Source organism: Hippocampus comes, unplaced genomic scaffold (assembly GCF_001891065.2).
Source record: "Hippocampus comes isolate QL1 unplaced genomic scaffold, H_comes_QL1_v1.1 scaffold327, whole genome shotgun sequence".
In the NCBI taxonomy this organism is placed as follows: Eukaryota; Metazoa; Chordata; class Actinopteri; order Syngnathiformes; family Syngnathidae; genus Hippocampus; species Hippocampus comes.
Window position 1 is genome coordinate 1,379,438 of NW_017806221.1, and position 13,988 is coordinate 1,393,425.

Genomic DNA, 13,988 nt, shown 5'->3' on the forward strand with positions numbered 1-13,988 from the left:
AGCAATTTACTCTGAGCAGCTAATCGGATGCTACGGATCTAGCTTCAGTATCTACACACATAGACAGTGAGGTCTATGTGGCCTCTTGGCCAATCGGAGGCCAGGATGATGCTCGGTAAGCCAATAGCAGAGCAGCTATGAGTATGTTGAGCCCAGGAAACTCGCAGCTGTGACCGAAATAAACATCGTTCACTATGTAAACCAGTGTGGTGGTTGCTGTTGCCTTTTTTCGAACGAAGCAGTAGAGGTCGCTGTTGGATAAGACTTCGTTGTAGTGAATGTCTTCGCGAGGCTGGAGCAGACAAAATGATTTCGTATAACGCAACAGGGGGTTTTTCGTCGTATGGGGGGCAGGAGAATGGGAATTGTGTTCATGCATGAAGATTTTTTCACATAAGGGGGTATTTTCGCCCATGCAGGTTTCGTTCTAGAGGAGTTTCACTGTACTTGGCTTGTAGCAAATGGAAATTTTAGTTGATTATACATTGATTTATCAAATCCAGTGAGGTATTGATTATGTTTTTGACTCTGGAGACAAAAAGATTAAGAAGTCACATGTTTTTCAGACCAGTGGTACTCAAAAACAATAAAGGGAGACAAATTTTTGTCCGTCAGTCAGTGTTTGTGAGTTTGAAATAGATAATGGACACAATAGCTGAATGAAACACAACATGATCTCCCACTATTGGAGCTTAGACTTGCATCCAAAATCTCTATTTGCTACTTGGGGTGACATCAGCCAGTGATGTTCAAATCGTTTTGCATCTTGTACTTTTCTGAATGAAACCATAATAGACCATTTTTTAACCCTTTGAAATCTTAAATATTGGCAGAAATTGGGTTTTAAAGGCCATGTAAATGCGTACAAAAATCTGAATATCCTCTTATTTGGGTTTTTATAAACGTGAATAAGACCCCTGGGCTACCTCTTTTCGAACTTGAATATTTGGTAATTTAAGCACTATCGGGTTACCATCTTTGAACAGGGCATTGGTTTGTGTCCTGCAGATACTCTATTTCGCAAGGAATATTGGTCTTTTTAGTACAGGAAGTACTTATATGTACAGTGTTACAGACACTTGGTAAGCAAGTCTAACTTGAATACATTGAATTCTCTGTGGCTTTTTCTCATTTTCTCTCTTTACGGCAAAAATGACACACCGTGTAATATATAGACACGTGTGTGTAAGTCTGTATGTCTGACGCGAAACTGGCTGAAAATACACAAGCAGAGGTAAACTCAGAGACGCAGCATACTTTTGGAGCAATGAGGAAACTAACTGCTTTATTCCTGTGGTGGGTCACATGGATAGAATGTTTTTTATTTACAGTAGAAAGTAACAAGCAGAAGTGGCATCTATTTGCATGACGACATTGTCCGTGGTCCGCCGTTTAAGTCGGGACCTTCAAATGCAGGGGTAACTCTGTCCACTCACACATGTAAATCGGTTATGGTGAATATTTTTGAGAAACCCGAATTTTGACCTTAACCTGAAAATTGACTGAAAGTTAAATGGAGTGTACTTATATAGTGCCTTTTTAATACATACGGTGAGGCTGGATGATTATTTTGATTGAGATTGAATCACGATTATCAAAAGATTCATTAATTTCAAATCTTAGTATTTATTCAACTACTAATATTCACCTACTCACAACTATCATCATAGCCTCACGTCCATTCACCCCTACACATTGAACACTTCATTCTTGAAAACTTCATTATTTTTGTAAAAAAAAAACAAAATGACCTTGTAAAGACCACATGAAATTCAAGCCTCTTGCATTTTCATTTTTTATTTCCATCCTTAAGCATTACCTTTATCTCTTTGTTTATTTTATCCATCCATCCATTTTCTGATCCGCTTATCCTCACAAGGGTCGCGGAGCGTGCTGTAGCATATCCCAGCTGACTTCGGGGAGTCGGCGGGGGTACACCCTGAAGTGGTTGCAAGCCAATTGAATATATTTATTTTATCTTATTTTCACAAGCGGTGGGACTTACTGGACTAGAGATATCTGTTGGTGTGACAAAAAAGGCCTTAGATATTTGTATACTTGAATTTTGAGGAAAGTCAATTTTAAATATAACTTGAAAGGACTACAATAAAATTATTAAGAAAATAAAATATCACTACGCATAAAGTAATTCAAAATCAACAATAAAAGCAAATACCAGTGTGTGTTGGCCTCTTAGGGGGATTGTGGTCCGTTGCATGCATTAGTACACGCTATGAGAGAGAGGAAACTTGCAATTAAGCTCTATTAATACAACTCGTTTTTACAGATTTGAAAAAAAAAAAAGCCTTTGATTAGTGTTGTCTTACTCCTGAAGTCAATGCTAATTTCCCATTAGCTTGATAATGGGTTCCTCCATTGACTTTAGCATTGGTGCTAGTTGGGGCAGGGCGATATATTGTTATTGTATCATGATTGGCATATGAACATTCAAGATATTAACTTTGAAATTGTGACAATACCAATCACATGACCTTGCCACGCTTGTGTTGCATGCGAAGCGCAGTCCACCCAACATTATTCCTCCTTTCAAGTTTGGCGTTGATCAACAGCTAAAGTCGGGGAGACAGAAGTCCACTTCTTTATGAGTGTTGTTTTGGTCGCCGATGATGACGAAATTATTCCGTTAACGGCCTTTTTTTTTCATGACGATGATGATGAGATAAACGTGGCTGACTAAAATATGACGTGACATATGTGAGTTTTCATTGAGGAGACTGGAAATTGTTAGTGTGAGGGCTGTCATATGTTCGTAATGTAGTCAAAAATATCAGCAATGCTACTGCAACCTATCCTTGTTTGGTCACGCCCACCAGGGGACACGCATACTCTGGCAAAACACAACACAACACGGCGATAATGGTAAATGTGGCCACAAATTAGGTGGAAAGAATAGTAAGAATCTCAAGCGGCATCTGAAAGCTCACCACAAATTGCAACGAGTCCTGTTAACATGTCATACTGTAACTGTATACATTTGCTAGTGTTCGATGTTACACGATAGTTGGCTTGTGATAAATTTCATGCTGAAAGTTTTCCACGTAATTCCTGGCGCTTTTTTTTATTTATTTATTTTTTTGCTTGAGCTAACGTCAGTTCATTAGCTTGTTGTGTGTATAATCAAATAGTCAAAGTAGATTCAGGCACATGTAGGAATTATAACATAAGTGGGTTGTGGAGTATTTTCTGCTATTTAGTTGGATGATGGGATGAAATGTGTGAATGATTTCTCTGATATCACACAGGTGTCTCATGTTATTGTGGGCTGCAGTGATGGAGTCAGAGTGTAAAATCATCCACACGGTCAGCTCTGAGGATGAAACAAACTTTATACTGCACTAGGGATAGGAGTAGAGAGAGCAACGTGCGTGCCTCTTTGTCGACGGCACTGCCTTTTTTTGGATTAAAATAAATAAATAATAAAAGTAATGCAACACAGCATTTTGTATTGGAAGCCTCAAAATGTGATCCAGGGTGGCACGGTTGTCATGTAATGCATCCATCCTTCAGTCCAGTGGTTGGGATGTCAAATGTTATTCAATGACATTTGATGTTCCCCAAAGTCTTAAATAATAACATAAGTAAATATTTTAGTGCCCTTAAAGGTCAAGTGTGAAATAAACTTGGCCAACCATCTTTTGAGTGATACTTGAGGCTAAAACTATGTCAAGCATACTTTCGTTATTATTATTATTTTAACGCTACCCACCCAGGTTAATAGTTAGACCCAGGGCAACACGGTTAACAACGAAAATACTTTTGTTCGGCAATCTCCGGTGAGTGATGTCATTTACAGAATGCCAAGTCACCAATCAGCCGTTGTACTGCAATGTCGATTGTCCCATTAACTGCTCTTTACCATTGTTATTGAGTTATTCGGCGAAATGTCATGGCGCTGTTTGGCGATGCACTGTTCACATTTAAGCAAGCAGTTATTTTAGTGGCCAAAAAGAATAGGTCACGTAATTGGACCAGAAAATCAGAACAATAATTTCATTCTCGCAAAGTGAATGAATTACATGCCGCTGTCAACGAGAGTTCTTTGTTATAAGCACTTCGAAGACCTCCGTGTCCTCAACCGTTTTGCTTATGATAAAGGATTTGCAAAAAAGGTAGGCGTAATAATCAAAGAATAACTCTGGGTCGTTGTTATCCGTGTATCTGGATGGAATCCTGCACGAAAACCTTCAAACTATATGAGTGCATGGATGGAATCCTCTGTAATGGTTTACAACTAACATTGCTGCCGATATCATGTGTGGAGTGGCCTATAACGCAACAGAACTAACTTAGCAATGACGTTGTAAGACACCAACCCACTATGACTGGAATAGGGAACTCCAGTTCCTTGAGAACCATATCCTACCTGTTTTAAATCTCTCACTACTCCAACACACCTAAGTCAAATGATCGGGAGCGTTTCAGGCTTCTACAGAGCTTGCTGATGACCTGATTGTTTGAATTAGGTGTGTTGGTGGAGGGAGGTATCTAAAACAGACCGTATATGGCTCTGGAGGAACCAGTGTTCCCTACCGCTGCACTATGACGTTTGCTCTGACTGCTAGCGGGAGTACATGGACCAAGTAGTAATCCCATTGTGCGCAATTTACAGCATGGCACAGCATCAAATTGCAAACAACGCTCGGCTAATAATCGCAGCCTATATAGCTTGCCATTTTTCCAATCCTGATGGATCTCCTCTTTCACTCCTTGTCTGGCCGTGCAGTCACAACATTTTTCGCATCCTAAACATCTGGCTCGTACATTTGTGGTCCGACAAAAATCTTGCCAACAACCTCCTCTTCCTCCAACTCTTCAAACACCTGGATCCTCTGAGACAACATTGAAACATTGCTTTCCGAATTGATTTATGACTGACTTTGTATAGTTTCCATAGTGAGTCCTGCTCTTTTTGTTCTTGAAGTGATGTCACACGTCTAGGTTTGTCCTCGTCATTATCTCACTTGTGAAAAATGATTACTTTGTAGAATTTACAAAATAGACATTTTTTTCATGCTTTATTCAATATAGTTTGTTTTTTCAGGTTCAATTGTTCTAAAGTAAAAAAAAGTTCAAAATCTATGTATTTTCATATTAGTATTTTTACACTTTCTTGAACTAATGCAAATAAGACAAATTTGAAGTTGTTTAGCTGTCAGCTGTTATTTCACTGCTTTTTACTGAGGTTTTAAGTTTCTATCATTGTATTGTTTCCTCTTTTTGCCGAAAGTTATATGAAGTAACAGACCTGTTTTGTCTCCAAACAAAATTGTTGTTGCAGTGAAATATTTTGCAAATATATCTTCAGTCACTTTCAGTCTTTACATCATACAAAACTACGGTATGCCAATTGAGATGACGATCTATCCATCCATTCATTATCCGAGACACTTAGGCTCACGAGGATCACAGGCATGCTGGAGCCTATGCCAGCTGTCTTCAGGCAGTAGGCGGGGTAAACCCTGAACTGGTTGCCAGCCAATCGCAAGGCACACATAGACAAACAAAGGACAATATGGAGTGCCCAATTAACCTACCATGCATGTTTTTGGAATGTGGGAGGAAACTGGAGTACCCAGACAAAACCCACGCAGGCATGTGGAGAACATGCAGAGACAGGAAGGCTAGAGCCCGCATTGGAACCCTGGATCACTCTACTATGAGACAAATGTGCTAGCCCTTCGCCTACCATGACCCCTTTGTGATAACTGAGAACATGGTCATGCTGTACCATCCCCAAACTATGGGTGGCACCAAATCTGTGCTGGTGCGACCAACTGGGTGAAATAAAAACAATATGGGACACGTCATTAAGGTCTGTGGGACTGAAAGATGTAAAACAGTTAAAAAAAAAAACTATTTTATTTTCACAGTGACAATAATGTGGCAACTTTAACATCGCAATGTCATGATATCGTTATTGTTACATCCGTACTTGTAATTGTAATACAAGTGCTTCAAACTAAGATAAGATAAGATAAGATATCCTTTATAATACTGCATTTAGAAAAAGAAAGTCAACTCAGTTTCCACACACGCACACACACAGTGTGACAGCGCAGCAATTGTGAGAAAAGTATTGCACGGTGCCTTTTCTGAAATACCAAATACTGTAAATGTGTGTTGATTGATATTTCTTTATTGCTGAAGTATTTTGCTCTTTTGTCTTCATAGGCTCCGTGAGGTTTCAGAGAAACTCAACAAATACAGTTTCATTAGGTGAGTTTGTTAATATTGTAATGTGAACATATTTAATTCTTTTTTTAATATTGTCAAGCCATAATTTGTCCTTTATTTATTTTTTTTGTTTACCAATACAGTCATCCACATCTTAGCCTGTTGGAGCAGGCCACGTTGAAGCAGTGTGTTGTTGGGCCAAACCATGCTGGGTTTCTTCTTGAGGTAATGCTGTTTAGCATTGAGATATTAATAAATACAATTATTAGTTTCCCAGTTACAACATAAAATATATTAAATGTGTCATATTTTATTTATCTTAGCAAATAATTCAACTTTAGCGAATACCAGTACATTTGTTTGTCTGTATTACCAATTGACTACAGTTCTTGGTGTATTATTTCAGTTGTTGAGTTCTCACTTTAACATAACTCAAGTTGTCGTATGATTACTATTTGTCAGCGAACCATGGACTTCATTATCCAACTTGAAGAGTTGCACTTCCCGGCTTCTAATTGTCGAACTAAATCTATTTTAGGATGGACGTGTGTGTAGAATCAGCTTTGCTGTCCAGCCTGATCGCCTGGAGCTTAGCAAACCAGATGGCACTGATGGGTGAGTACTTTATGTTGCTTTCTTTCACCTTTAGTTGCATGGTCAAAAAAGATTGCTTGAAAAGACATCTTGTTTTGAATTTGCGGCCACCCGAAGGCCCCCCCCACACACACACACACACACACACCTCCGACGATCGGGCCAGGTGACCAATGAGTGTCCGGGCTGAGACTCTATGAAGTGAATGGGAGCCAGCCAGCCAGCTATTTATGTGGTTGCAAAATTTTTTACCCACTGCTTCAATATTTCTTCCATTACTCCAAACAATATGAAAATGTAAATGGAGTTTTTGCAGTTGCGTACAATAAATTTTTTTCGGTTGCCCCATTGTTAAGTTACGACGTCCGCGTGTGCAAATTGGGTGTAGTCTAGAGTCCTGTATGTTTTATCAAGATAAAGTTCATTCATCTATTTAGCAGCACAGTGAATGTGATTGTTTTCACACTTATGAAAGCATCATCTTGAAGAAAAACAAGTTAAAAGTGGTCAAAACAAGTTCTCCCGTCATAGATGAGCTTTATACGATGCTGCCATTTTCAAGTACGGAAATGATGATGTCATTACTCATCTATGTCAAGACATAGAATGTGGAGACTGGATGCTGCCTGGCTATTGCGATTGAATTGTTTACATTTGTTTGTCTTGGCAAAAGGAACATACCTGCTATTTTTCAGTGTTCATTTACATGCTCCTATTTTGAAATGAATCCCTCCTTTTTTAATTAAATGAGAGAACATTACATAGTTGTGCCCATAAATAGGAATGTTTGATACATTTTATTTCCAGACTAATACCAGTCCAAGCTCTCAACTCTTGAGTGGCCACGGGTATGATACCAACTACCAATACCACTTGTACTTTTGGAACGTAACATTTTTATTAATGACATACATTGAAAGAATATGTAGAATATATCGAAATGTTGCATTTTTTCTTAAAATAGCTTGAAATGAAATGCACTTGGAAAACATATTTTGGCAAGAAAACACGATAAAATGAATTTAAATAAATAAAACTGAAAAAATCCCACTCAAAATGTGATTCTATAACTTCTTTTCAAGGAATACAGTGAAGTGCAAAGAATTAAATACAACAGTGCTTCAATTAATGTAGGAACTAATGCCATTTTGGAATACCAACCATATAACCAGTGTTTAGGCAACACAAGCTTGTCATCTTGTTCCGATGGCAGCGTTTAATTAAACTGCTGCGAACTGTCAGTCTGAACACTGAGTGGCGTGACATACATTACGTACATAACTTAGAAGAAGAATGAGGCGCGAAGAAGTCCAATGTTCTGAGCTGAAAATAAAGTCATGTTGGGTGGGGGGTGGGGGGTGGCCTTCTTTCCTTAATTTCGGATGATGAGGATGGTGGTTATCCAAATACAGGCTGGAGTCGATGAATAGTACCTTCAAAGGGTTTATTTTCAGAATATTCCGGGCACCCGTGGTTTACAGACAATGGCTGTGGATCACAAGTGCAAAGAAGCAAGGGATTCTCAACATATTTATATCATCAGAAGGGCGTACCGAAACTTATGGTGTGGCGTCAGGACTTTCGTTTCTCCTAAACCGATTCTTAGCTTGTATCAACTGGCACATTCATATAGTCTGTGCATCTCTACAAGGTCTCCAGTAAGGAGTGTTCCAATATTAAGTGATGATTGCTTCAAGCACGCAAAGTTACGGTGCGGGCTTGAGAAAGTTATACAGCATGACTAAATATGGGCAGAATACACACATCAGTCAATAAAAAAAGAAATGCAAAACTGATTGCTGAGAATACTACACACCAACCAAACCCGAATGCCTGATACACACCCAGACAGCGCCCGACCCACCCATTGGGAATCTCCTTGTGGTGATCAAAGGCTTTCATATATGCTGCTGAGTAGCGCAATGAAGCTAGAGGCTAATCTGAATGCGAGTGACTTCCTATCTTCTCTGCTTTATCTTGTTACAATAGCACGAGCGCTGCAACTGCTGTTATAAGTAGCAGCCCAGGTCAGCTCTGCGATGTTGGTGGCGGCAGCGCTCCCATCGAAAGGCAATGCATTATGTGTATTTATAATAAGTCATAATTTGCTAATTTCATAACCAAGTAATGTCCAAAAACATGGAAAATGGCAACACTTTGCCAGCACGAGTTTTAATGTTGCCATAGACTATGGTAATGATGCCAAAAGCCTTAGGTTCCCAGAATGCAGTGCGTGGCACAATACATTTAATAATGTTATAAGGGCATTAACTCTTGTCATGTATTTGTCTCTCTAGTAGTTGAATGTGTGACATGTTTAACGGTCACATTTGTTTGATTATATATGTTGCACTGTTTTTAATCTTTTATAAACCAACCGAGACTTTAGGTTGTCTGTATAATACAGATATCTAAGTAAATTCCTGTTTAGCATTAACATAAACCTTACAACGGGCATGTGAGAAGATTGTCATAGATGCCACTTGCCGAGATAAACATTCAGTCTGGGTGATTTTTTTTTTTTTTTTTTAATTTTAACAATTTGAAATTTTTTGTTGCAGACGAAAAAATATATTCCTTCACCCCGGCTCCTCCCTTTTGCTGTAGGCATGCGTTTCGCCCCCCCATGGGTTTCCATAGCTTCCGCCCTTCGTTTTGTTTCCAGACTCCATTGACTCGCGCAACATAGCTACGGCAAAAGAGAGCGAAACGTTTGTTCCAAGAAAGATGTCATTGTTTTGAATTTGCACTGACAGATGTGGAACAAGTGTCTGCACGCCACCAAATTTGCTTAAATCACATTGCAACAAAAGGCAGCAACACAACAAACTTCCTTCAACTTTTAAACCCAAGGTTCCAGAGCGATTCAAGTCACTTACTGTGAGTTTTCCGTCTCATGAGACCATGAGAGGAGTATCAAACATGTTTGAATATTTGAAGCATCGCGAGGTTAAAAAAAAAAAAAAAAAAACCTCACTGTGTCAGTTGTGTGGCTCCCGCTGTGATGTGCATTTTGGGTGCAGAACTGTCATGTGTGCGCGCGCGGTAGTATGTCTGATACGTATGAGTGTCTGTGCTAGTAGACACCCTGTCATGTGTGAGCCACCACAACAGTCTGATTTGTTCCGCACATGGAAAATGAAATGAAAGTGTTGAATTTGATTGACGTGTCTCTGCGGCCTGGTTGTCATATTTTGAGGATACGTAAATGTCTATGTGGCCATGTTGAATCATCCAAAAAATGAAGACGGGCAAAATGATTATTGCACATCATTACTCGTCATTGAATGGAAGAGGTGTTGCCACCGCTTGTCATGCATGCTTGCCAGTATTTCCAATCTGAAAAACGTATCGTTTTATAAGCAAGTATAATCTTACTTTCCCAACACTTTAGCATGTGTGATGTTACTCCCTGCGGATCAGAGTTTTAGTTTAATATTGTCTACAGTGAACCCTCGTTTATCACGGGGTTGACGTTCCAAAAATAAATTATTTTAAACAAACCAGCAAAGAAACATACAAACGAGCATCACATATCTTGAAACAGGAGAAAGCAGTTGCAGCCCTAAAACGCCAAGTACTTTGAAAAAGTCTTGAAGGAGGATCGAGTTGCAGCCAATTCTGATTCCCAAGGGTGTTGCCATGCTAGTCTCCAACATAACCCATTTATTTGAATCATGTAATATTGTAAGAAATAGATCCTGATCCTATCATTTGCCACATACCTGGGATAATTTTACTTTCTTTTCACCCAGGTAATAAAGAAATGAATAGGACACTTATAGGTTTGTAACTGATCTCCCATCTTTTGTTTCCAGTTCAAAGTTGAGCACTGGTTCAGGGACAGGAAGGAGCTCCAGGCCAGGCAGGACTAGTGATCCTCCCTGGTTCCTGTCTGGTTCTGACACACTGGGCAGACTGGCAGGCAACACCCTTGGGTAAGTTTTGGCAGGGTTGACAGAGACAAATGGTCCAGTTGTTACAGCTGGATGGTGGTGTATTCCCTTGTCAAATTTGGTGCCACAAAATCATTATAAACCGCTCCAGGATAGATGTAGGGGAGCTGTTCACCAAATAGCTTTTTTCTCTTGCGACATTGTGTTAATTAATGTTTGGTTACTTGCTTTACAAACTCCAGTATTTTCAGATATTAAAGATAAGATAAGATAAGATAAGATAAGATAAGAAAACCTTTATTAGTCTCGCCAAATGAGCCAACATGGCCTTTCAAAGAAACGTGAGAGGGGGCGGGGGGTGTAGAAAATTCATATGTTGTTTTTGTTCTTGGATTATCAGTCCTGTAAGACAATCACTGGTGTATTCCAATCTGCTGTATCTCTGCTGTCACAGAGACAAATCACTTTTCAGCCTGGTGTTACAATGTGTTCTGAGCCTTTTCTATCTCAGGCACATCTGACCTTGTCTTTCTCGTTGTTCTGCTGCACAGGAGCCGCTGGAGCTCTGGTGTAAATGGAGGCAGTGGTGCAGGCGGAAGTGGAGGAGGTACAGCTGGAGGGGGTGGAGCAGCAGGGGCCACCAGTGGGAGTGGAGGGAGTGGCGGAGGAGGTGGAAGTGGCAACACTTCAGGCAGGTCATCAACAGCAGCTCGTGATTCCCGTCGGCAGACCAGGGTGATCCGCACAGGAAGAGATCGGGGCTCAGGTCTTCTCGGGAGCCAGCCTCAACCAGTCATACCAGCCTCAGTTATCCCTGAAGAACTTATATCCCAGGTACAGTTGATCATTCATTATGGAATTTAAAATGGACATACTGGAATAAACCTTATACTAGGTCAGGGGTATCCAACTTCGGTCCTCGAGGGCCCCTAGCCAGCATGTTTCGGATGTCTTTCTCCTCTAACACACGTAGTGGAACTCACTGGACAGGTTAATTGGACACTGTACACCAAATATAACCCATCTTGTCTAGAGACTTAGGCACTCACAGCACTAAAGTCACCACACTAGCGCCCACCGAATTTTTTTTACTACATCTTAGGAACTATTGTGCCACTTTTGACAAAACAGATCTTGTTGGAAAGGGAATTAAAACAAGAAATCCATATCAGCAGTCATGTAGAAGATTGGTGCATAACTTTACTTTTTGGACTTTGAAATCGACCTTGTGGATCATGTGACTTTAACTATTTTTTTCATGAAATTTAATCTCTCAGATCTTCTCTAAAATATCAGTTTCAGAGATTTAATTTTTCTTAAGCAGCAATAATAAGTCCAAGTATATATACCGTATTTTCACGACCATTCGGCGCACCATATTGTTGGGCGCAGTCTCAGTAACGGGTGCTATTTCTGTATTTGACACATACACAAAACGCACTGTATTATTGGGCGCAGCCAGGCATGGTAAAACATACGCCAGCTTAAACATACGGCACGCATGCACGCATGCTAAAAACACGTTAGCTTGAAGCATACGGTAGCATGCATGCACGCTAAAACATACCAGGTATGTTAGCTTAAAGCATACGGTAGCAGCTAAGACATACGGACACACGCTATAAACACGTTTTTAAAAAGGCAACGGAAGCAAAACTGAGTTCGTTTGTACTTTATTTAGCCATTTTACAATGTACTCACGCGACTGGTACCTGCTAGGGGCGTGCCTTTAGCGTCCTCTTACACGCCCACCCTTCACTCATTGGCGGACTTCCGCATGCCTGTCGTCACTCACGTCCGCCTTTTCTCTATATAAACAGCGTGTCGGCCAGCAGTGCTCTCAGTCAGGCTTTGGAACTCAGCGCATACACTAGACGCTCCGCATTATAAGGCGTCCTGTCCATTTTGGAGAAAATTTAAGACTTTTAATGGCGGCTTATAGTCGTGAAAATACGGTACCTCAAATATTCATTGAATGCCCTTTTAATATTCATTGAGTATTTCTTGAAAGTTAAATATTCATTGTACATCTGAGGGAATGGATACTTTGACTCATTTTTGCTGCAAAACCAAAAATGTACATATCTGAAACGTTTATATGAAGCACTAGGAGATAGACCTCATGAAAGAAAATTTATAATCGCATTCCTATCGATTGAATGTGCATGTAGAGCTTCTCCCTGACTTATTGATAGAGGTGTATGCCACACAATGAGGCATTTCTGCCACAAAAACATGTGAAAAGAAAATGTGTGAGGAAATCAGTCTGTATTCAAGTTGAGCACCTATACGTCAGCGGCAATGCTAGACGGCCTCCAGTGCATTTCCGGTGACTTCAGTTCTGCTGCTGTGAGGATGCTGCATTACATGTCATGTTCAGTTATTTTTAGACATCTGTGAGACCATAGCATAGTAGTTTTTATTTAGTATGCCACCAACTGGCCTGCACTGCATTTGGAGGTGTGCACTCCTTGCAAGGGTCGATGGTGAAAAGAGGGTTGCGAGAGCATGGATGCAGTCCTGTTGAAAAGAAGGGTTTTCAATGCATTATTCCAACTTTTTTGGCATTAGTTTGAAGTTTTTAAAAAATGGATGTAGTTTTGTATACCATCAACCCACTTCCTGTCCCAGACTGAACAAATGGTGAATGAGTGCATTTGTTCCATGACCCTGCTTTTAAGTCATCACTAGTTTCTCAAATCGATTCCCCCATTGAAATGAAGAGGAAAGCCATTGATCAGTTTCAAAACCAAAAAAAAAAACAAAACCAATGTATTAGTATATTAAAATATAAAAACATAATAAAAATGCATGCCAAGATATACATGTATGTATTTTATGGAGTGAAATTAAGTCAGAAGTCCTGCAGACATTATACTACAATTTTGTGTTGTGATTTTAAACCATGAAGCTCACACTCCTCTTCCCACTGTGGACAGCAGCTACCACAGCAGGTGGCTGTCTCTCTTTCTTGAGCTGAGGTTACTAACGTTCCAAAAATATCGGCTTCTTAACAGCACAATCACTTGCACTTTTCACTTCCTTGGGAGCCATAGTGAGTCCATCTTAAATATGTGTTGCGCTCAGCAAATGATGTGTAGGCTGTGTGTGAGAAAGCACAAGTGAGCATTCGGAAAGCTCCCGAAGAAGCCTTGTTTGTGAACCCAAGCAGAAACTGAAAAATGCGACCCACTTTGTTGGTGAACCAACGTTCCACTAATGCCTAGCTCACACAAACCTTTTTGGGGGGAGGAGGGGGTGGGTAAATTTGTTGTGTGTGTTGGACTGAGTGAGTGGCCACAT

The 13,988-nt window shown here is 40.1% G+C and overlaps 1 protein-coding gene across 12 annotated transcripts in view; it reads left to right on the forward strand.

Moving 5' to 3' along the window:
- The window catches only part of ubr5 (ubiquitin protein ligase E3 component n-recognin 5), a 57,308-nt gene that overhangs the window by 3,051 nt on the left and 40,269 nt on the right, over positions 1-13,988 (forward strand). For all 12 annotated transcript variants that reach the window (XM_019856236.1, XM_019856243.1, XM_019856244.1 and 9 more), the window contains exons 2-6: positions 6,193-6,237; positions 6,339-6,420; positions 6,734-6,810; positions 10,608-10,727; positions 11,237-11,519. In XM_019856236.1, coding sequence (XP_019711795.1) covers positions 6,193-6,237; positions 6,339-6,420; positions 6,734-6,810; positions 10,608-10,727; positions 11,237-11,519 — 607 coding nt within the window. The remainder of the gene's footprint in view (positions 1-6,192; positions 6,238-6,338; positions 6,421-6,733; positions 6,811-10,607; positions 10,728-11,236; positions 11,520-13,988) is intronic.